Source organism: Neophocaena asiaeorientalis, unplaced genomic scaffold (assembly GCF_003031525.2).
Source record: "Neophocaena asiaeorientalis asiaeorientalis breed wild unplaced genomic scaffold, Neophocaena_asiaeorientalis_V1.1 scaffold15, whole genome shotgun sequence".
Taxonomy (NCBI): domain Eukaryota; kingdom Metazoa; phylum Chordata; class Mammalia; order Artiodactyla; family Phocoenidae; genus Neophocaena; species Neophocaena asiaeorientalis.
In genome coordinates, this window is record NW_020185328.1 from 568,188 (window position 1) to 591,264 (window position 23,077).

At 39.1% G+C, this 23,077-nt stretch overlaps 1 protein-coding gene across 1 annotated transcript in view; it reads right to left on the reverse strand.

Moving 5' to 3' along the window:
• CUNH1orf141 (chromosome unknown C1orf141 homolog) overlaps positions 1–12,894 on the reverse strand; it is a 38,834-nt gene extending 25,940 nt beyond the window's left edge. Inside the window, exons 1-2 of the mRNA XM_024734650.1 lie at positions 12,803–12,894; positions 9,204–9,361 (exon numbers count right to left, since the gene is read on the reverse strand). Of these exons, the coding sequence (XP_024590418.1) occupies positions 9,204–9,361; positions 12,803–12,877 (233 nt within the window). The 5' untranslated portion in view covers positions 12,878–12,894. The remainder of the gene's footprint in view (positions 1–9,203; positions 9,362–12,802) is intronic.
• Positions 12,895–23,077: the final 10,183 nt, after the last annotated feature.

Here is a 23,077-nt window from a genome sequence, read left to right on the forward strand (position 1 = left end):
GGTCTTAAACATGCTAATTTTGCAACATGTTCTTAAAGATTCAGTGTGCTTATGAGAGGAAAGCCAAAGTCTGGTGGAAGTACTGGGAGATGACAGCTTTTTTTTTTTTTTTACATCTTTATTGAAGTATAATTGCTTTACAGTGGTGTGTTGGTTTCTGCTTTATAACAAAGTGAATCAGCTATACATATACATATATCCCTGTATCTCCTCAATCTTGCATCTCCCTCCCATCCTCTCTATCCCACTCCTCTAGGTGGTCACAAAGCACCAAGCTGATCCCCCTGTGCTATGCAGCTGCTTCCCACTAGCTTTCTATTTTATATTTGATAGTGTATATATGTCCATGCCACTCTCACTTCATCCCAGCTTACCCTTCCCCCTCCCTGTGTACTCAAGTCCATTCTCTACGTCTGTGTCTTTATACCTGTTCTGCCCCTAGGCTCTTCAGAACCTTTTTTTTTCTTTAGAATCCATATATATGTGTTAGCATATGGCATTTGTTTTTCCCTTTATGACTTACTTCACACTGTGACAGTCTCTACGTCCATCAACCTCACTACAAATAACTCAATTTCACTTCTTTTTACGGCTGAGTAATAGTCCATTGTATATATGTGCCACATCTTCTTTATCCATTCATCTGTTGATGGACACTTAGGTTGCTTCCATGTCCTGCCTATTGTAAATAGTGCTGCAATGAACATTGTGGTACATGACTCTTTTTGAATTATGGTTTTCTCAGGGCATATGCCCAGTAGTGGGATTGTTGGGTTATATGGTAGTTCTATTTTCAGTTTTTTAAGGAACTTCCATACTGTTCTCCATAGTGGCTGTATCAATTTACATTCCCACCAACAGTGAAAGAGGGTTCCCTTTTCTCCACACCCTCTCCAGCATTTATTGTTTGTAGATTTTTTGATGATGGCCATTCTGACTGATGTGAGGTTATACCTCATTGTAGTTTTGATTTGCATTTCTCTAATGATTAGTGATATTGAGCATCCTTTCATGCATTTGTTGGCAATCTGTATATCTTCCTTGGAGAAATGTCTATTTAGGTCTTCTGCCCATTTTTGGATTGGGTTGTTTGTTTTTTTGATATTGAGCTGCATGAGCTGCTTGTAAAATTTAGAGATTAATCCTTTGTCAGCTGCTTCATTTGCAAATATTTTCTCCCATTCTGTGGGTTGTCTTTTCATCTTGTTTATGGTTTCCTTTGCTGTGCAAAAGCTTTGAAGTTTCACTAGGTCCCATTTGTTTATTTTTGTTTTTATTTCCATTTCTCTAGGAGGTGGGTCAAAAAGGATCTTGCTGTGATTTATGTCATAGACTGTTCTGCCTACGTTTTGCTCTAAGAGTTTTATAGTGTCTGGCCTTACATTTAGGCCTTTAATCCATTTTGAGTTTATTTTTGTGTATGGTGTTAGGGAGGTTTCTAACTTCATTCTTTTTTTTTTAATTTTAATTTTTATTTATTTATTTTTGGCTGTGTTGGGTCTTCGTTGCTGTGTGCAGGCTTTCTCCAGTTGCCGCGAGCAGGGCTACTCTTCGTTGTGTCGCACGGGCTTCTCATCGCACTGGCTTCTCTTGTTGTGGAGCACGGGCTCTAGGCGTGAGGACTTCAGTAGTTGTGGCACGTGGGTTCAGTATCTGTGGCTCGCGGGCTCTAGAGAGCAGGCTCAGTAGTTGTGGCACACGGGCTTAGTTGCTCCGCAGCCTGTGGGATCTTCCTAGACCAGGGATCTAACCCGTGTCCCCTGCGTTGGCAGGCAGACTCTCAACCACTGTGCCACCAGGGAAGTCCCTAACTTCATTCTTTTACATGTAGCTGACCAGTTTTCCCAGAAAAGAGGCTGTCTTTTCTCCATTGTATATTCTCGCCTGCTTTATCAAAAGTAAGGTGACCATATGTGTGTGGGTTTAATCTCTAGGCTTTCTATCCTACTCCATTGATCTATATTCCTTTTTTTGTGCCAGTACCATACTGTCTTGATTTCTGTAGCTTTATAGTATAGTTTGAAGTCCAGGAGCCTGATTCTTCCAGCTCTGTTTTTCTTTCTCAAGACTGCTTTGGCTATTCAGAGTCTTTTGTGTTTCCATATAAATTGTGAAATTTTTTTGTTCTAGTTCTGTGAAAAATGCCACTGGTAGTTTGATAGGGATTGCATTGAATCTGTAAATTGCTAATTTGGTTATTTGAGATGTTTCTTGTTTCTTGAGGTAGGATTGTATTGCTATAAACTTCCCTCTTAGAACTGCTTTTGCTGCATCTCATAGGTTTTGGGTTGTCATGTTTTTATTGTCATTTGTTTCTAGGTATTTTTTGATTTCCTCTTTGATGTCTTCAGTGATCTCTTGGTTATTAAGTAGTGTATTGTTTAGCCTCCATGTATTTGTATTTTTTACAGATTTTTTTCCTGTAATTGATATCTAATCTCATAGCATTGTAGGATCTTCATGGACTGGGGCACAAACCCGTGTCCCCTGCTTCAGCAGGTGGTCTCTCAACCACTGCGCCACTAGGGAAGCCCAGCACTGGGTTTTCATAGAATATGAGGAATGGAACTGGAGTTATACATTTGGTAGGTTAGTTCACTAGCATAAGTTTATAAATCCGTTTTTTGTAAGTTGTATTGGTTTGGGGCTGCTCAAATGTTTAAAAATTCATCCTTTTCCCTCTCCCACTTTTTTTGTCTTATAGTTAGAAAAATTCCCTGTGAAATTACATCCTGTTGCAGTTGAGTTAAAGGGAATACAAGTAAAGGCCTTGATTTGTGCTGCATGGGCTGGAATTAAAGGAAGGCTGCTGCATGTGTCTGGGATGGACCATTGAAGTGGCACTGGCAAAGGAAGAAACCCAGAGAAAAGTACAGCTCAGATGGGAGGATGGGGGTTGAGCTAAAGCTGTCTCTTCCCAACTTGAAATCTCTTATGGACCACTTACATGGTAATTCTTTGGAATGTTTTATGTTTTTATAGAACAGCCACTTTGAGATGGAAGTCCAGAATTTCATTCAGACACCATGGGAAAATTTCAAATGCATTTTTGTGTAATAAAGATACCCAGTTTGGATCTTTATTTTATTCATATTTAATTTAAATTTGGATAAAAATATTTCTCCAAGTCCCTCAGAAAGAATAAATAAGCAGTTTACATTCTAAAGTCTTTCATGTCCAAACACTTGTCTTTCTTTTGTTCTCAAATATAAATGATGATTCATCCGAATAGCAGATTTCTGGATTGCCATTTTGTTAGAAGTTGAAAATGGTTTACTATTTTCTAGTCTCAGAGATGCAGATGAGACATATGAAACTGATTTGCTATCCTTTCCTTTGTAATTAACCGTTTTTTTCCTGTGCCTTTGGAATTGGGTAATTTCACCATAAGTCTAGCACTTAGTAACACTTTTGATTTGAAGATTCAAGTCTGTCTTAAACAAAGGGCATTTTTTTCTTATATTTCTTTGATTATTTCCTCACCATCTGTTTCTTACTCTCCTGCTTTATGTATTAAATATATATTTTCATACTGAGTATCCTGAATGTATCTACATGTCTCTTTTCTAACTGATATCCATTTTTTGGTGTTTTTATAAGATTGTGCCTTTATTTGACCTTCTAGATTACCAATTCAGTCTTCATCTGTATTCTATTTTTAATTTCCCTACTCAGTTTTTGATTCAAAAATGTCTGTTTTTTTAAAATACCCTTTTCTCCTGTTTACTGTCCTTAAGAGAGATATTTTCTAAAGTTCTCTTCTGTTTCCTCCCATAAGTCTGCCTCGTTAGGAGTCAGGTACCTGTTCTGATTGTTTGGCTTCATCTCCATCCTTCATGTGAGTCCCCTTAAATGACCTGTGGTTTCTCTTTACTCATTTCAGTGAGTGTGGGTTCCTGCAGCACCTATGAAGGTCAGGCTATTTGGGACTCAGGTAGTATCAGGCGGTGAGAGAAGATTCTTTTGCAGTCATCAGTGGTAAACAAGCTGTCATGAGAGGGTCTCACATGGCAGCTGAGGGAGTGAGAAATGAAGAGGCCTCCAGAAATGGTTCTCAAACATCTAGTTGTATATTAGAACCATCCGGGGCGCTCTGAAAAAGCACCTATGCCCAGACTCTTCCCTACTAGTTAACTCACAATCTCTAGGGCAGGGCTCAGTGCATTTTCCAAATACTCTGAAGTGAGCAGCCACCGCTGAGAAGCTTTGTGGGAGAGTCTCAGGTTTCTCCAGGTATGAGCAATAAGTGGGAGCCTTCTTCCAGCTGCAGGGGAGAGGAAGCATCCAGCCCAGAAGTGAAGCTCTCGCCACAGACAGCTGGAGGAGGCAAGGCTGTTACCTGCCCAGAATCCTCGTGGGGCTTTTAAGGAGCCTGTGCCCAGGTAAGGGAGAAGTTGTGTGGGTATCAGCAAGCAAGGCATGAACCTCTGTTTTCACTTACTTAAATGCCTCCTTCTCCTTCCTGCTCCCGTCCCTCCCCAACCCACCTACCTATTATGTCACACTTTACCTAGGATTTTTATCGTCGAAATGATTGCCATATGTAAACATGGTTCGTGTATCTCATTACTATCTTATTTATTTTTGGCTGTGTTGGGTGTTTGTTGCGGCATGCGGGCTTTCTCTAGTTGCAGCGAGCGGGGTCTACCCTTCGTTGCGGTGTGCGGGCTTCTCATGTGGAATTTGACCAATTAAATTTCACTGTAGGCTGTTACCATATTCTCTATATTTCATTGTCTTTCCTGTATGCAAGTTTATCCTTCTGTCGTAAAAATATTTCTGAAAGGAATATTATTTTGAATTTATTTTTAGGAAAATAATTCTTCTAATGAGAAGCCCCTATTAATCTAAATCTGTCTACTTACTCCTAAATTGTTTCCTAGTTCTTACCACTTAATAAATGGTAAAGTTGCCATTTTCATCTGATAATCCAGTACTGAATGCTTAGGTATTGAAGAACTCACTTTGTTTCTCTTTAAACATTTCTTATGTTCCAGGTAATTTTCTAAAATGAGTATGGCTCTTCTCTCTCTTTTTTTTTTTTTTCGGTACGCGGGCCTCTCACTGTTGTGGCCTCTCCTGTTGCGGAGCACAGGCTACAGACGCACAGGCTCAGCGGCCATGATCACGGGCCCAGCCGCTCCGCGGCATGTGGGATCTTCCCGGACCGGGGTACAAACCCATGTCCCCTGCATCGGCAGGCGGACCCTCAACCACTGCGCCACCAGGGAAGCCCGAGTATGGCTCTTCTGTAAAAGGTCCAATTATGAAAAGTTGCAAAGAAGAGTAGATTTGGTGTTTATTGACAAATCTTAAAGACTATATACAAATGAAAGGCAAAAGACTGAGATTTTTGAATGATTATAAAACTCTCTCTGTATCAGGAAAGTAATCTTAGGAAGGTCCTTCCAGCAAATTCTGGGTATTTGTGGCCATCAACTTTATCAGTTCCCTTTTATCCAAGAAAAATGCAGAAATCCTGAGATAATAGTTACATGGAAAAGATGTCTCTGGGATTAACTGAAAAAGAAGCCCTATGCATTTTAATGGTTTTTGATCCTAGCTTTAAGTAAGAATCATCTGGGAAAATCATTAAAATAGTAATGCCTGGGACCTACTCCAAACTAATTAAAGTTGAATCCAATTACTTTAAAGCTTCCCAGGTAATACTAACATGCAGGTGGGTTGAAAACCACTGCTCTGAAAACAAAGCTCAGCTACAAATCAGGTAGCACCAGGTTGAGCGTTGCTATGATATTAAGCAAGCCAAGGAGAAACATGGAACCGATGTCAGTGTTGGGCAGTATGGTTATAGTGGGACACAGCTAGAGGAGGGACTCATCCAGCTAGAGGATGATGACCCTGGACCATCAGTGTCAGCATCACCTGGAAACTTACTAGACATGCAAATTATTAGGCCCCAGCCCAGACCTACAGAATCAAAAACTCTGTCAGTGGGGGCCCCCAATCTGTGTTTTAACTAGTCCTCCATGTTTGAGAACCACTGGGCTAGAGCAGGGTTTCTCCGTCATTACTGTCCATGGGAATCACCTGGGGGATCTTGTTAACTGCAGCTGTCATCTGGGATGGGGTCAGAGATGGGGTCAGAGACTCTGCATTTCAAACAAGCTGCCGAGTTTGATGCCAATGCTGCTGGATGGAAGACAACACTTTGAATAGCAAGAGACCAGAGATCAAAAATGAAAGAGGCATGCAGTTACCAGGAGTTACTATGGTACTGGTGGTGGTAGTTATGATGTAAGGTTTAGGCTAAGCTGAAAGCTGTGTGACTCAGATCTGACATCTTGGCTCAGTGTAGGACAGGAGTGAGGTTTGTGAGCACTGGTGGAGGCTGGTATCCTGTTCTAATTAACGTAACTTATAAGACCAGGAGCTGCATCTCAGGATTTGGAGGAATTAAATCTGTGCAATATAGCCAGTGTAGTCAGCATATCATTGTTGATATGGAAAAACTTACCGCCTTATGCTCTTATTTAAGTAATCGTTCCGCTATGGCTGGAAAAGGACTCACTGCAAGATGATTGGCTTCCTAGAACAGGCGGTTTCTGGAGATACTATAAATTCTAATAAAAGGTTCGGTTCTCTGAGGAGCCCCCATAATTTTTAATGACCACTTTTGCTAGTTAATGATATTTCTGAAATCCAAATCTGAGTATGCACTGCCCTGTTTAAACCCTGCAGCAGCTCCTCACTGAAGGAGATTGTCCAGAATGCTTTACTTGGCTCATAAGGCCTTGGTGATCTGGCCTTTGTTTACCCCTTTAGCCTCATTTCTTACCAATCCATCTCCAGTCTCTACCCCATATCCCTTTCAAGTCTAGCAACACTGAACTACTTTTGGTTCCTCAAATGAGCTGGGCTTTGCTTTGCCTCTGGCTGACCCTTTGTTCATGTTATTGCCTTGGCCTGGAATCAGTTTCTCTCTTTTAAATCTTGTTGCCTCTTCACTAACTCTCTGGGTCTCACCTGAGGGGCCACCTCCTCTAGGAAACTTGCAGATCCTCACATTAGGAATCTCTGTGGCAACTGGTGTTTGCCCCTTTGCTTATCTGAATCTCCATTGAAGAGATAATATTTCACTCTTGCTGTTATATGCCTAGAGTATAGTAGTCACTCAGTAAACACTTGTAGAATAAAATCAATAAATTAAAATTACAGTCATATGGGATAGCAGAGCTACTGTTAACGAAAATTAAAATGAAGTTGTCTGTAAGAATTCTTTATTTGAACTTGGTTTAGGGCCAATCATTCAAGCATGAGTGACAGTACAAAATTGCCACAAAGCTACTTGAAGAGAGGCAACTGTTAGAAGTGGTCTTAAAAGCGAAACTCGGAGCCTAGATATGCTGCCAGTTGGACTTATCTGTATGTACTAGATTCTCTTAATTTCTTCAACCAAATTTTCTTTCTTTTGGCCTAGGTTACACCCTAATTCTTGTGTAAATTCTTGACATTTTCCTGTACTTGTGTGTGTGTGTGTGTGTGTGTGTGTGTGTGTGTGTGTGTGTGTGATAGTTTTGGTCCTCTGAGCACCGAGCAAGCAAAATTTACTTGGTCTTTGAATGTTGAAACTATGTGCCTGTTTGTCTTTATTTTGGACTCTGATTTCAAACTTCAACTCAGCCAGACTTAACTCAAAAGGAACATTACTCAGCTCTTGATATCCTCACTAAAGACAGGATCAATGATGCCTTTATAAACTACTTATAAACTACAGAAAGGAAAGGGAAAGCAACAGTATCATCCTGGAAAATACTGTCATAAAACACACTGCACGTTATCTTTAAATGTGTCTAATGGGTCATTAGCCATATATTATGTTATCACATAATGGTATACATATATATAAATTCAAAAATATAAATATATACAAATATAAAATATATATAATTACAATTATATAATACATAATATATAATAAGACATTATTTTTCCCTTCTCTACATGCCCAACTTCCATTTTATGCAACTTTTTCTATGTATTATTAAAATATTCTATTTTAACATGGATAGTTCTATAAATGATTTCAAAGTAAAAGTATTGGCTTTTATCGGCTGTACATAAAAACAAAGTAGTAGTGAAAGAAGTTTGTGATAAAGCTGAATTACATAAACCACTAATATTTATTTGTGTTAGGAACAAACTCCTTTTTCTTATGGCTGCACAGTGGAAACATGTTCTGACATCCTGGTAAATCATAAACAACAAAAATCTGAGTAAACTGTATTTTGAGTCCAAATGATCTTGTTTTACTTTAGATTAAGACATATTTGTCCAATTGTCTTCTAGACACCATCACCTGGATGCCCCACAGGCATCTAAAACTTAACATATCCAAAATAAAGCTCAGCATTTCTCACTCTAATCTCTTATCCACTCCAATCTGCTTTTCATCCTATGATCTCCACCTAAGTACAAAACACCAAAGTACATCTAGTCACCAAGACCAAAAGCTGGAAATCATTCTGTTGAATGTGGTAGTGGTAAGAGCATAGGCTCGGAAATCAGACTGCTATGTCTAAATCCAGCTTCCGTCACGTGTTAGCTTTGTGACTTTGGGTAAGTTATTTTACCTCATCAAGACTTGGGTTTGGCATCTGTAAAACTGCACTTAATACAATGATTTACTACAGAATAAATGAGGTAAGAACACACTACCACCTATGTCCAACTGATTTGAAGTCCTATTGATTCTGCACCTGAGTATTTCTTTTGTCTGGGCTCTCCTCCACATTTCTGATGCCTAGAAAATTATATAGCATTACATACATACACAATGCCAGTGAAAGACCAATTATTACATATTCAGGCTACCCCTTGTAAGTACACAGAGAAACTGCCTTACTTAGTTTTCTAGGCCTACTTTTTTTTGCAGTATATTGGTTAAAGTTTGAAATAAATCCTGAGATTAATTTGGGGCGATATAGTAAAGTTCAAGAAGTCTTTCTTTAAAAATCTGGAATTATAATTACTATATAAAATTATCATCTGCAATAGTGAAATATTATAATAAATATTTTATAAACTAGGAATATTCAGAATGCTAATCTAGCATATTGTAACTCATAACCATTATGAAATATACAAAGCTTACATTTAGTATAGATTGCATAATCTAAGGCAAATATAAAATAATGCTTTAAAAGTTCAAAGTGAAAGTTTGAGGTAGTTATGATGATTACCTTTTTGTTTTTTTAATGCCATATGATCTGTCTTTTGTGATCTTTGATTCTGCCTCAGATATGGAGGTAGCAATATCCTTTTCAAATTCCAACTGAAAATCAAATGTCAGGGGTATCACTGAAATCTTTTTCTTTACTTCACCCTGAAGAAAGTTTTTCTGCAGCAAATCCAAAACATAACTCAGTGAAAAAGGGAGCACTTTTCATATAAGGCAAATCCGGTATGGAAAGGACAAAATTAATCTCACTTCATACATACACACACTCACACACAGAATTTATGTGTCAGGCAACAATGGAAAAATAATGCAGACTGAAAATTGGAGGCCTTGTATACCAACTCTTTTTCTATCTATGAAATGAGGGTGTTGGACTAGATGATCATGAAGGCTCCCTCCAAAATCCAAAGTCCAGAATTTAAGAACGACCTATATATTTAGCAAAGACAATATTGATACATAGAGTTATTGGAACTATAGCTGGCAGCTCTCTCCAACCTGCTCTCCTCCCTGGAGCCACACACATGGTGGAACATGAGCCAGAAATAGAGTTAAGAAAGCAATCGAAAGAGAACTTTGTTCATATATTTATACAGATGGACTGAAGAGGGAAAAGCGTAAAGCTAAAGAGTGAGTTAAGGAGCCGAAAATCTTCTTTAAAACATTCTCTCAGAGCACAGCACAGAGGCATAAAGAGATAAAAACTTGAAAAAGAAGTCAAAGGATATGGGAACTTCTGTTCCTGCCAGTGAGGGATTAAGTGCTACAGGAATTGTCCTTCTGCTATACACAAGTAGTAAAACCAGCCAAAGTATGTGAAAACAACTACAATCAGGCATTAGGAAACAGGCAGAGCAGGACCATGATCCCTGAAGAAAGGGAAACAAATTAGGTAAACCCTACAATAGCCTAGCTTACTTCTTGGAGGCAGTTTCTGGACTGACGCACAAGGAGGGGGAACTTAAACCAAAGCTTGTGGCTCTGACCTTGTTGAGTTGGAGAGACAGACCCTGCACCAGCAATCACACTCTTGGGCATTCACTCCAGAGAAATGAAAACTTACGTTCATACAAAAACCTGTACACAAATATTCATAGCAGTTTTACTTCATCTTATTTTTTTAGCAGCTTCATTTTTAAAAGCAAAATATTGAAAACAACCCAAATGTCCTTCAATGGGTGAGCAGTTGAAACTCTGTACATCCATATAATGGAATATTACTCAGCAATAAAATTTATATGTTATTTATCATATAAAAGCTATTGCTTCATGCAAAAACTTAGATGGACCTCAGGGGCATAGTGAAATATTCAATCTCAAAATTTTACACACTGAATAATTCCATTTATATACCATTGTCAAAATTACAAAATCATAGATATGGAGAACAGATTAGTCCTTGCTGGGGTTAGAGACAGAGAATTGAGGTGAGGGCATGGATACAAATATAAAGAAGTAACATGAGAGAGTACTTTTATAGGATGGAAGTGTTCTGTGTCTTGATTGTGGTGATTTCTGTAAATCTGTAGCGGGATAAAATTGCATAAAACTACAGACCCAAACGAATGAAGGTTAAAAAATGGTGACAACTCAATAACGTCTGTAGTCTAGTTAACAGTAATACACCCGTGTCAATGTTGGATGTAACTCATACCGGTTTTGCTATTGAACTACAACTCTGTAAGATGTCACTGATAGGGTCAACTGGGTGAAAGGTACATGGAACTCTTGGTACTATTTCTGCAGCTTCCTGTGAGTCTATGATTATTTCAAAATAAATGTTTTTAAAAGATTAAAAAACAATTACCAAAGTGATTTATATACTGTATTTCATTTTTTTGTCAATAGAAAAAAATAGATAATCCACTTTCATAAATGTATATGTATATATGTACATGTATATTTATATTATGGATATTTGTAAGTAAAGATAAATGTATGTATACATACAGATATTCATACTTGTATATCTTTGTAAGAGTACAAAAGATGTGGATGAATAAACCTCAACTGCTAAAATGTGTCTGTCTCAGAGGAAAGGATTAGAGGGAAGAGGCCAGACTCTTAATATTTCTTTATATAACTTTCCTTTTGTATAACTTTCTTTATACATATCTATATGTTGCTTGTTTCCAAAAGTATAATTTGAAAATTAAGAAAAGGTTTTAAAAATGATTATATATACTTTCAGAAGAATCTCCAGAGAATTTTCTATCAGTAACACATGAATAGTAACACAAAATGAGAAAATATGTGGAAATGCTTTGCCCAAACGAAGCTCCCAGGAAAAGTAAGAATTATTATTACTAATTATAACTTAAAATTTTATGTAAAAGGGAATTTCGTGACAAATTTAATAGATTTATCTGATTGTATTTTTTAAAGTATATTACAATTCATTTTAAACAAACAAAAAAAAAAGCAATAAACTTTGGGGTATCATCAAAGTCTAAAAGGTTTGCTTTAGTCAGGTTACCCCTGGCTTGCTATTCAAAATTTTGATAGCTATAACAGAATTAATTTATCCCATTTTTCAGTATTCCTTTACTTTCTGAATGAAAGGAGATAATTATGAAAAATTAAAAAGAAACCAAATTATTATTCAAACACCAACGTTTTCATTTTCAAATTGCACATATGTTCATTCACTTAAGAGTTCCTCTCTGTGATGTCTTCCTTGATTTCTCAGACGCTATTGTTCCTTATATATGCCTCATTTATTCACATTGTTATATTATTTTACAAGTCTTTTTGCAACCAAATTAAATTGCTCACATATGGTAAAAAATCTGGTGTTTCAGAACTGTATTCTTTATTAATATTTTATATTGGATTTTATAAGAGACTCACCCTTTTTAGTTTAATTATTTTCTATGAACTTTATTTCTAATTTGGTAGCTATACCAAATATTTTCTTCCTTTTAATGAACCAGCTAAACAAGTCTTTATGTTTAACAGGTTAGTAACAACTATAGGAATAGTCACATTTACTATTCGACTGCTTAGGATTCGTTTTTTTTTAATTTACTTATTTTATTTATTTATTTTTGGCTGCATTGGGTCTTTGTTGCTGTGCATGGCTTTCTCTAGTTGTGGCAAGCGGGGGCTACTCTTGGTTGCAGTGTGCAGGCTTCTCACTGCGGTGGCTTCTCTTGTTGTGGAGCACGGGCTCTAGGCACACGGGCTTCAGTAGTTGTGGTTCGTGGGCTCTAGAGCACAGGCTCAGTAGTTGTGACGCATGGGCTTAGTTGCTCACCGGCACATGGGATCTTCCTGGACCAGGGCTCAAACCCATGTCCCCTACATGGCAGGCGGATTCTTAACCACTGCACCACCAGGGAAACCCAGGATTTTTTTTTTTTAAGCAGGTTAGATACATCACAACCAAATACAGCAGCTAGCTAAAAGTTACCTTGTATGTTTAATTAATTCTTTATAGTATTACATAGATGACTCTTTCAACTAATATAATTATTTGTTTTTTACAAATTGGTTTGTAGCCTCATACTAATGCATCATTAACTAAGAAGTAAAAATCGTTCACATTTGAAATGATAACCTTTTAATGGAAAATTGAATTTTAGCCTATATTTTACAAACCTTTGCTCTTATGGCCAAGAGTGTCTTTGCTTGCTCATCCAGAATATCTAACTTCTCTAAGATTTTTTTTGCCATTGTCAGTCAGTAAATTCCTATTTTAAAAGGAGGGGAAAAAAATAATAAATCTCCAAAGCAATTAAATTTAAACATATAATCAATTATTTAGGCATAAATTAAGAGAGCCACTTTTACAATACTGTTTTAGGTAAAGAAAAGAACTGTATAGATCATGGAATAAACCACAGAATTGTAGAGGTACCCAAGTTTTTTAGATAGAAGCTCATATGATCAGAATTCCTGGAAGCATGTGGGCCCCAGGAATTTTTAAATGTATGATAAAGGTGAGTTGGAGAAAGTTCAAGATTACTGTATGAGAACCAGATGTGACTCATACCTGAAGCAAGGGCATGCAGCTTGATTTATACCTATTTTCTTTTTGTCATGATTTAATTTTAATGAAAGTAAATAAGAAGAGCTCACATTTACAGAGTTAATTACATTCAAATTAAATTGGTCAATGGGGGCTTCCCTGGTGGCGCAGTGGTTGAGAGTCCGCCTGCTGATGCAGGGGACACGGGTTCATGCCCCGGTCCGGGAAGATCCCACGTGCCGCGGAGCGGCTGGGCCCGTGAGCCATGGCCGCTGAGCCTGCGCGTCCGGAGCCTGTGCTCCACAACAGGAGAGGCCACAACAGTGAGAGGCCCGCGTACCGAAAATAAATAAATAAAATAAATTGGTCAATGATCCAAAACTGTTAATACAGAACTTAGAAGACAATCAGTCACACAGAAGGAGCAGCAACCAAACTGGTGAGGTTCTGTTGCCACAATAGTTCTTATTTTCCAGTTAATTAATTTGCTGAAAATTTCATCTGGGGTCAGATGGTCCACATTAGTTTTGGGGACCTGAGTGTTAGCCATCAGGACTTGGTCTAATTTATTTCCACTTTCAGATGAGAAAATTAAAAGCCACAGAATACCTTACAATGCAGTACAAGTAGCTAGGGGCAGAGTGGAGGCAAGGATCAGGAATATTAACCCAAATCTCCCTCTATTTTATTTATTTTAAAAGTTTGAGTAGACATTTATGCATTTGATATATTTTTGCTCAGTGAATTGAATGGGCTCCAGCGGCATTTAAATGTAAAAGTTCACAGAAAACATTGAATTCATTAATATTTCTTATAAATATCAATGTCAACACTAAGGTTCTTTCTAGCTCAAAAAAATTTTATGCGATGTCTCCCATATTGTATATTATTCAATCAATATCACAGAGAGACAGTAAAGCATGAAAAGACAAGAATTAAGAATCCTATGTCAAAAGCTCATATTATTTTGTACTTGGTTTCTTTTAGCTCTCTTTTCTACTTTCTTTCCTTTACTACCTATTGCCCTGGGAGTGAATTCCTGGCGCTCTGCTAGTGTCTTTCCATCCCAGAATGCCCTGTGACATTTTGCTACATCTAAATACTTCACCTCTGTCCCATGATGTAATCCAATGTGACAAAGGGCTTTTGTGGGCTATGAGGCTGCGGGCAGATAGCCTGCCTTGTTGTGAACCACATAACCTTGGGTTGCAGGTTGGAAAGAAGAGAGGCAGGGTAAGGGTGTTAGCACAGTGTGAATGCCTCAGACTCTCTGGGTCTCCTGCAGGAGAGGAGGGGAGAGATTTTGGAAGAGAATAGAGATTATCTGGACACTATATACTGTCTTTTCAGATTCAGAAACCACCCCTCTTATATATCCTAAAAACAACTTCAGGAATTTTAGTTTCTGTGTTTCCCTTAAACATAATATGACTTCAAGTATGGGGAAGGATGCTATATTTCTCACCAAAATTTATTTTATTGGAGACAAAGGTTTCTATTTCTAAATGAAAGAGAGAGGTAAATAACTAGAGGAACCGGCACATTGAAATGAATGCATTTCCAAGTTTGGGGAAGGTAAAAATTACATGAGGGAACTGAGACATGCTACTTACTATGAGAGGGATGGAAAGCAGGTCCTTTTAAAGGGTAAAGTGTCTTATGCATCTTACTTTTAGAGTCCCTCATCTTTAACATCACATCAGAATTTTAAGCTATACCACATCATCCCATTTTTTACACACATACACGCACACAGAGCTGCAATTTGAAAGAATTTTTGGTTTTGATTTAAAATTATTTTGCTGAGTAAGTTATTTAGCTATGATATGATTTCTGGCAAATCACTGTGCATATCATGAGTTTCTTTGAAGTGAAGAATACGGAATTTGACACTTAATGAAATTGACGGAATGATATTAGTTTCAGTTTTGCAGTTTTATTTTCATATTTTGGAACCAATACTTCCTTTTTCAGTTTGCAAATGCTTTCATAGGTCTTTGGCAATGTGCCAATGGTTCCCAGTGGAGGAAGGGCACTGGGAGAAAGTGGAGGTGAGACTAACGCTACAGACTAACTTGCTTGCTTTCATCATTACAACAAGGGTTCCGAGGACCTAGCTGTGTCTCTTCAAGTAAATGCTGAGAGCAAAGGAACATCAGGTCCAATATGACGATGCATCCCAACTGCTTTTGCGTGAAGTAAAAACTAATCTTTTGATGCAAAATGCATCTACTGTATTAAACGTTCCTCAATTTGACCTTCTGTATTTCAGTCCTTTCTTTTTTTTTGCGGTACGTGGGCCTCTCACTGTTGTGGCCTCTCCCGTTGCGGAGCACAGGCTCTGGACGCGCAGGCTTAGCGGCCATGGCTCACGGGCCCGGCCACTCCGCGGCATGTGGGATCTTCCCGGACCGGGGCACGAACCCGTATCCCCTGCATCGGCAGGCGGACTCTCAACCACCACGCCACCAGGGAAGCCCTTAATGTCTATTTTAAACCAGCATATTGGCTTCATACTTCTGCTTCATATTTATACTTCTATGGGCATAAATTCTGCTTCATTGTCCTATTTCTATGAGCATACATTTTCATTTAATGATAAACATTTCATTTGGCCTCCAGCTACTAACTCTATTACATGAAAGACACTGTGCTAGGTATTCTACCAAATTTATTGAGTAAGTTGGCACCTGGCAGACATTTTTCTTGTGACACCCATCTTCCTAGGCAAGGCAAATAGTCTCTCCGATTTCAGGTAAGAACTTCTTCAACTTCCACTTCTCATACCAGAGTCTCATCAGCATCCATTCCCATCTCACCTGTATTTTAATTTTAATAGAAGTGTTTCCTCTCTCATCCAAAGCTAATCCCTCCCAAATACTCTAGGTTCTTCTACCTCTGGCCTCCTAAAAGAATTACTTCCATTTTTTATCCCCTTTCCTCTATCTTTCATTGGTTTTCTTCCCCAATTTCTTCTCCTTAGCATGCTCAAGTCTCTTCTATTTAAAAAAAGAAAAAAGGAAAAAAATTCCTCCTCTAACCTTATTAGCCATTATTCTCTCTCATCTTCCCTTTATTGCCAAATTTCTTAAGCTAGTTGTCTATACTTAGGTTTTCTAATTTTTTACATCCCTTGTCCTTCTCAGTCAGCCATCATTTGACTTCCTCTTAAACTATTCCTCTAAATCTGCTCTCATAAGTCACCAGGGTCACCATCTTATACATAGGTGGGCACTTTTCTGCTCTTATTTACCTTATTTGAGTTTTTATAACTTTTGCTAATGTCGACCACCCCTTTCTATGGGTCTCCCTTCTCTTGGTTTCTGTGACAACACTCACGTCTTCTTGCCTTCTCTTCTTTCTCAGACCGCTTCCTAAATACTAGTGTTCCTAAATGTTCAGCCATCTTTTCCACTATTCCATATATTCTTCCAGGATGAGCTTCCAAACCCAAACCATGGGTTTGGAAGTAACTACCATTTATTTCTAAAGAAAATCTCTCTTTTGAGTTCCAAACCTATATACCTCACTCCATCCAGATTTCCCACAGGTAGCCCAAAGGTAGGTCTAAAAGTAAATCCATTCTTCTGCTCCCTTAGCCAAAAATCTCTTCCAACCTTTATTATCACATAGGCATCTCTTTATTATCACACAGGTTGTATCTTAGGCATCCAGCCCATAAACTTAGGAGTTGTAAAGGTTCTCAATCCTAGTTACACTGCAGAATGAACTCAAACGGTTTGAAGAAATACAAATTCCCAGTTACCACCTCAGATCCACTAAGTCAGGATTTATGGAGGTAAAGTCCCAGGATCCACTTTTTTTTTTTTTTTTTTTTTTGCTGTACACGGGCCTCTCACTGTTGTGGCCTCTCCCGTTGCGGAGCACAGGCTCCGGACGCGCAGGCTCAGCGGCCACGCTCCCGGCCCCAGCCGCTCCGCGGCATGTGGGATCTTCCCGGACCGGGGCACGAACCCGTGTCCCCTGCATTGGCAGGAGGACTCTCAACCAGTGCGCCACCAGGGAAGCCCCCCAGGATCTATTTTTTAAAGCCATCCTGATGCAGCCATTCCCCAAACCAGAATTTTGTCACCACTCTCCTGGAAAACTCCCTCCCATCCTTTCCCTAAGTATACAACAGTCACCTTCTCTTGTTTATGCTACATCCTACATATCTTTTTAGTTTTTTTCCTCTTATCCATTCACATTGCTATTGCCTCAGTTTAAGATTCCATAACTTGTTGTCTGGATTATTGTAGTAGTTTCAAAATATCTGCACATTTGTTCCATCCTATCCATTTTATTCTTCACTATTGCCTGAATTATTTTTTCAAGAAAAATACAATCACATGCCTCCCTGATTGCAGCTTCAATGACTCCCTATAGCTTTCAGGACAAAGGTCAAGCTCCTTGATTTATCATGCAAGGCTCATGGTTTGGCCTCTGACTAAGCCTTTAACCTCACCAGCCTCTCCCTCACGTATACTTGATATTCCAGTCCTAATGAACAACTTGCAATTCTTGAATGTGTTGTATTTTCCTTTACTTGTTGCTTTGTCTTTGCTGTTCCCTCTGCCTACAATGCTGTTACCCATTCCCTGTATTTCTAAGTCCCATTCATCTCTCAAGACCCAACACAAATAACACCTCAGCTGGGAGGTTTTCCCTGATACACTGTGATATAGATGTCCAATGTCTGTGTTCACAGGATAGCCTATGTATACTGCTATCCTAGTACTTAATCACACTTTATTAAAGCATTTGATATACTTGATTCCCCCCTATACTGTTTCTTGAAGGCAGGAACCATGTCTAATTCATCTTTGCATCCCTAATACCTAACAAACTGAATAAATGAATTAACCATCAGCCATAGAGGAAATGGAAAACAGTAAATGCTACACTTGCTTTCATCCTGCATTTACATTTCTGAGTATACATAAATCCTTGACAGAGTCCTCTTGAGGTTCTTCTAGATCAAGCCATAGCATTAAAAAGCACTGCTTTCTCTCCCACCTTCAAACTTAGAAAGGCAGTATAGTATACTGGTTAAGAACATGGACTCTAAAATCAGACTGCCTGCGTTTGAATCCTTGGCTCTGCTACTTACCAGCTGTATGACTGTGGGCTAATTGCCTAATCTTTCTGTGTTGTCCCATCCATAAAATGGGAATCATAGGAGGACCTACTTCATGGGGTTATGATGTTTAATTGAGTGAATGCAAGTGACACATTAAGTGCTTGATAAGAAAAGAATATAAGTAATGATACACTTACCAGTTAGGGTTAAGGTGTGTGAGAATACGTATAAATTCTGCAAAATGCATGTTCCTCACGTGCATATCATTTTGGTTTTTTCTGCATACCTGCCACTATGCGATCACCAATGGTTTCCATACGTCTTATGGCCTACTTGCTTCCTTCACAGTATATTTCTTCAATTATACCTGTACTAAATGCTTGGAACTTGGGAAACAATAAGTATTCAGCAAGTCAGTATCTTCTATTTTAATCCAGAAATTCAGTGTCTTCTGTACCATGTCATCTATTATCTTCTTTCCTTTCCTTCTCTAATTTTCTCATAGTTTTACTTCTCAGTTTTTTATTAAATTCTTATTCGGAGTTCAGTGAACAGAAACTAAAACTCATTGTCGCATAAAGTGTTACTGTAGGCCTTGAATATATAGTAACTGTTTAGGGCCACTACTTTGATAAGCATTTCTATGCCGCCATACTGGAGACTCATCAAAAAACAAAATTAGTTTGTGTTCAAGTAAATAGATCTAATCATCCCCCTTTCAACTGATATATTAACTAGGGGTGAAAGAGATGATCTCACTTCTTAAATATGTATCGCTATATCTGAAGCATTCTTATTATACTTACAGTTGCTTGGAAATCCTCCCTTCTGGAATAGAGAGTTCTTATGTGGTCACAGAAACCTAACCCATAGAATCTTGGGGTTAAAATGGGTCAATAGTCTTTCACATAATTCCATGAACAGTGAGGCAACATTGACCCCAAATGGACAAGACCTTTCTGATCCTTGCTTTTATTTTCATTGTCATGTCTTCCTTCAGACCTTCAGGTGTTCATTTTCCCTCCTCTCAGTTACTACGCTTCTAATCTCCCTAATTTGCTAGGCCCTAACTTTCCTCCTCAATATCCCTCAAATATTGGTCTTTCAAAATGCCATCAGAGCTGTCTTTATTAAACAGGACACCGATCAGGTCCAGCTCCAGCCCACAAACCTCGGCTTGCTCCCCATTACCTGCAGAATAACACGCAAACTCTGCAGATGACATACGAGACAGTTCAAGAAAACAGTCCAGGACCTGGCTCGGTCTACCTTTCCAGTTAATCTCCCACCATAACCCATCGTCTGCCATGTGCTACTACTCCTATTCCCCAGACACATCCTGCCCCTTTCCAAGCACGTCCTTCACTCCTGTTTTTCCTTCCACTTGGGATGTTCTTTCCTCATGTCTTCCAGTCAAAAGCCTATTCTTTCCCAACTCCTAATGTAAAGGTAACCTCTTCTGTGAGACTTTGCTTGACATTCTTTCATTCTTTGTCCCAGTGACAGTTTCATTTTCTTGTGTGCTATTATACTCTGTCCTTCATTATAGAACTTGGCACGTTGTGTTATAGAGATTTACCATTTGACAATTGACAATGGTAAGTTCTTTCTCACTGTGTTAAAAGCTCATTTAAAGCAAGAATTGATTTACCTACCTTTGAATCTCAGCACCAGGCAAAGAATTTTACACCTAACTGGGATCTGAAAATTATAATTTAGTTTGGAGATGTCTCTGAATGAAACGGTTTAGGAGGAATAATCCCAATTTATCTGTAATGGATGATATTAATTCATGATGATTTACTGGGGATGAAATACGAAGTTGAGTGAATTATAAAATTTGGTTCTTGCCAAATCTAAACTCAGTAAAATTATTTTCAAAGGAAACTTGGATTTATGTTCTTAATTACTGGCTCAGTAATGACAGTTTTTTGAAAAAGAATACAATGAGGGCTTCCCTGGTGGCGCAGTGGTTGAGAGTCTGCCTGCCGATGCAGGGGACGCGGGTTCGTGCCCCGGTCCGGGAGGATCCCACATGTGGAGCGGCTGGGCCGCTGAGCCTGCATGTCTGGAGCCTGTACTCCGCAATGGGAGAGGCCACAACAGTGAGAGGCCCGCATAACGCAAAAAAAAAAAAGAATACAATGAAACAGAGAACTTGCCAACTAGAGCAGAATAAAATCCTCAGTCACTCTCATAGTAAATCATCCACAGGCCTCACTGCAAAGACTTGGCTATATCAACAAATTTCAAGGTTGCAAGGCCAACATTATAAGCACATTAGAGACTGAGTTGTTACTAAAAATAACAACACCAAACTAAAAAGTTACTTTTAAGAGCATTAATTCATTTTAACAGTTAGCACTTTGAAAAAAAAAAGTCAAAAACCAAACAAACAAAAAGCCCAACGTTGCCAACATAACCGGCTCTGCTAAGAAGACTTCTTCAGCAAGTTGCAAATGTCTCCTATTAAAGGAAGAATTTAGGAAAACTGAAAGTGGCTCTAAACTCACAAACTAAAGAGCAGGACTGAGCAACTGTCTAGAAAATGGAGAGGCTCAAATTATAATTTACTCCATTATCTGGCTTTACCAGTTCAAATGTTTACTCCTTGCAGGCAAGGCCTCTGTCTTATACTTGTACCTGACACAGTCCACTAAACACTGTATTGAACACATAGTAAGCACTCCGTTAAATGATTACTTTTTGCTCAATAATGAGATAACTGGCTGAATTTCTTTACCTCACATTCCAAGTACACATACAAGGGAATTCTTTTTTTAGTCTAAAATGTTGATAAATGACTCATATTATAGGCTGACTTATGTCACCCCCAAATTTGTATGTTGAAGCCCTAATCCCAATATCTCAGAATGTGGATGTATTTGGAGGGAGGGCCTTTATTTTAAAGAGGTAATTAAGTTAAAATGAGGTCATTAGAGTGGGCCTTGATCCACTATGACTAGTGTCATATAGGAAGAGAAAATTAAGACATAGACAATATGCACAAAGGAAAGACCATGTGAGGACACAGGGAAAAGGCATCCATCTGCAAGCCAAGGAGAGAGGCCTAAGAAGAAACCAACTCTGCAGACACCTTGGTTTTGAACTTCTAGCCTCCAGAATTATAAGGAATAAATTACTGTTGTTTAAGTCACACCGTCTGTGGTATGGTGTATGGCAGCCCCAGAAAACTAACACAGCCCACAAATCACAAGAACTAATTTAAAAACTCATTATTAGAAGAATTAATTATTAAACCTGGCCTACGTACATAGATCCACACCGTATAATTTCTTGTCCCCTTTTTGTTATAAGAGAGTGGGAGAGGAAATTGCCTCATCTTTTTCAAACATTACTAAAATTTGCCAGTCAACCAATTTGAGGTTGGATGGTAAAATTCTAATGGCAAATATCAAAAATGTTTTAAAAGTATGATGTATATGTTCTGGGGAGTATTACTGTGGGCAAACAATGAGATAACGATTGGAAGAATCCATTGGCAAATTCGAAATCCCACCACAATTATTGCAGGAGTGATCAACTCCAGCCAGACCGGTCCAGGCCCATTCTGTCTGTTTTGGGAAGTTTGAAGGGCACCAATTATGCAGCCCAGAGTCGGCTTGTACCACATGCCCGCCCTCCAGTTCTGCTTCCCCAGGGAGCCTCCACCACAGGAACCGCCGGCGGGGTGCAGGGGCACAGGTGCATGTGGAAAACAAGGGCCCTGCACACTCTATGCCTACGATCCTTAAATAGGGAGCCAAAATATCAAAGATGTTTTGATTGAGGAAGCTCCTTAAAATTAAGTATAGAAGAAGCAAAGGTCTTTTCAAGGAACCTGGGAAAAGCCCCTGAGGCCGGCCTCCCACCTGCAGCCCACACTCACCTGAGAAAGCGTGGTGAGAGCAAGCCCACAACCCAGAGTGATGGTGACGCCTCTCACCCAATCCCTCCCCAGTCAGATCTCACTGGAGAAATTACCGCGACCAGGGCAGGAAGGGTCTAAGACTTAATAAAACTATGCATTTCTTTATTTTTTTAATTAATTAATTAAATTTATCTATTTTTGGCTGCATTGGGTCTTTGTTGCTGCACGCAGGCTTTTCTTTGGTTGCGGCGAGTGGGGGCTACTCTTTGTTGCGGTGCACGAGCTTCTCATTGCGGTGGCTTCTCTTGTTGGGAGCACAGGCTCTAGGCGCGTGGGCTTCAGTAGCTGTGGCTCATGGGCTCTAGAGCACAGGCTCCACACACACACACCACCGGCCTAGCTGCTCTGCGGCATGTGGGATCCTCCCGGGCCAGGGCTTGAGCCCGTGTCTCCTGCATTGGCAGGCAGATTCCCAACCACTGAACCACCTGGGAAGCCCCAAAACTATGAATTTCTTATTTTGCCTTCCATCTCCATACAAATTTTAATTTCCAGCCTTCCAGAGCCTCTACCTCCCCAGACGGCATCTACTTCTTTCTTTTCTCTTCTGGCTCTGGTAGCTCTTTTCTGCCCGCTTTAGCCCCTTGGCAATGCGTCCTGTGTCCACAGAAACAGTTTCCTGAGCTTTCCCTACCTTGAAAAGGTCTTGAGAGCAGAGTTCTCTCTCCTCCAAGGGGTTTTCGACCTCACACTTCTGTCACTAAAAACCAAAATGACTCACCAAACCCTTACGGATATAAAAACTATTATGCTGAAGACTGGAAGGAGAGAGAGGTTAAGGAAAGAAGAAAATCAAGTAAAAAGAACTGGGGAGCAGTGACTTTGCTTCTCTTTATTTCCTTCTTCCTTTTGTACTTTCTTGGAAACGCAGAATTTCAAAAAGAAGCTTAAAGC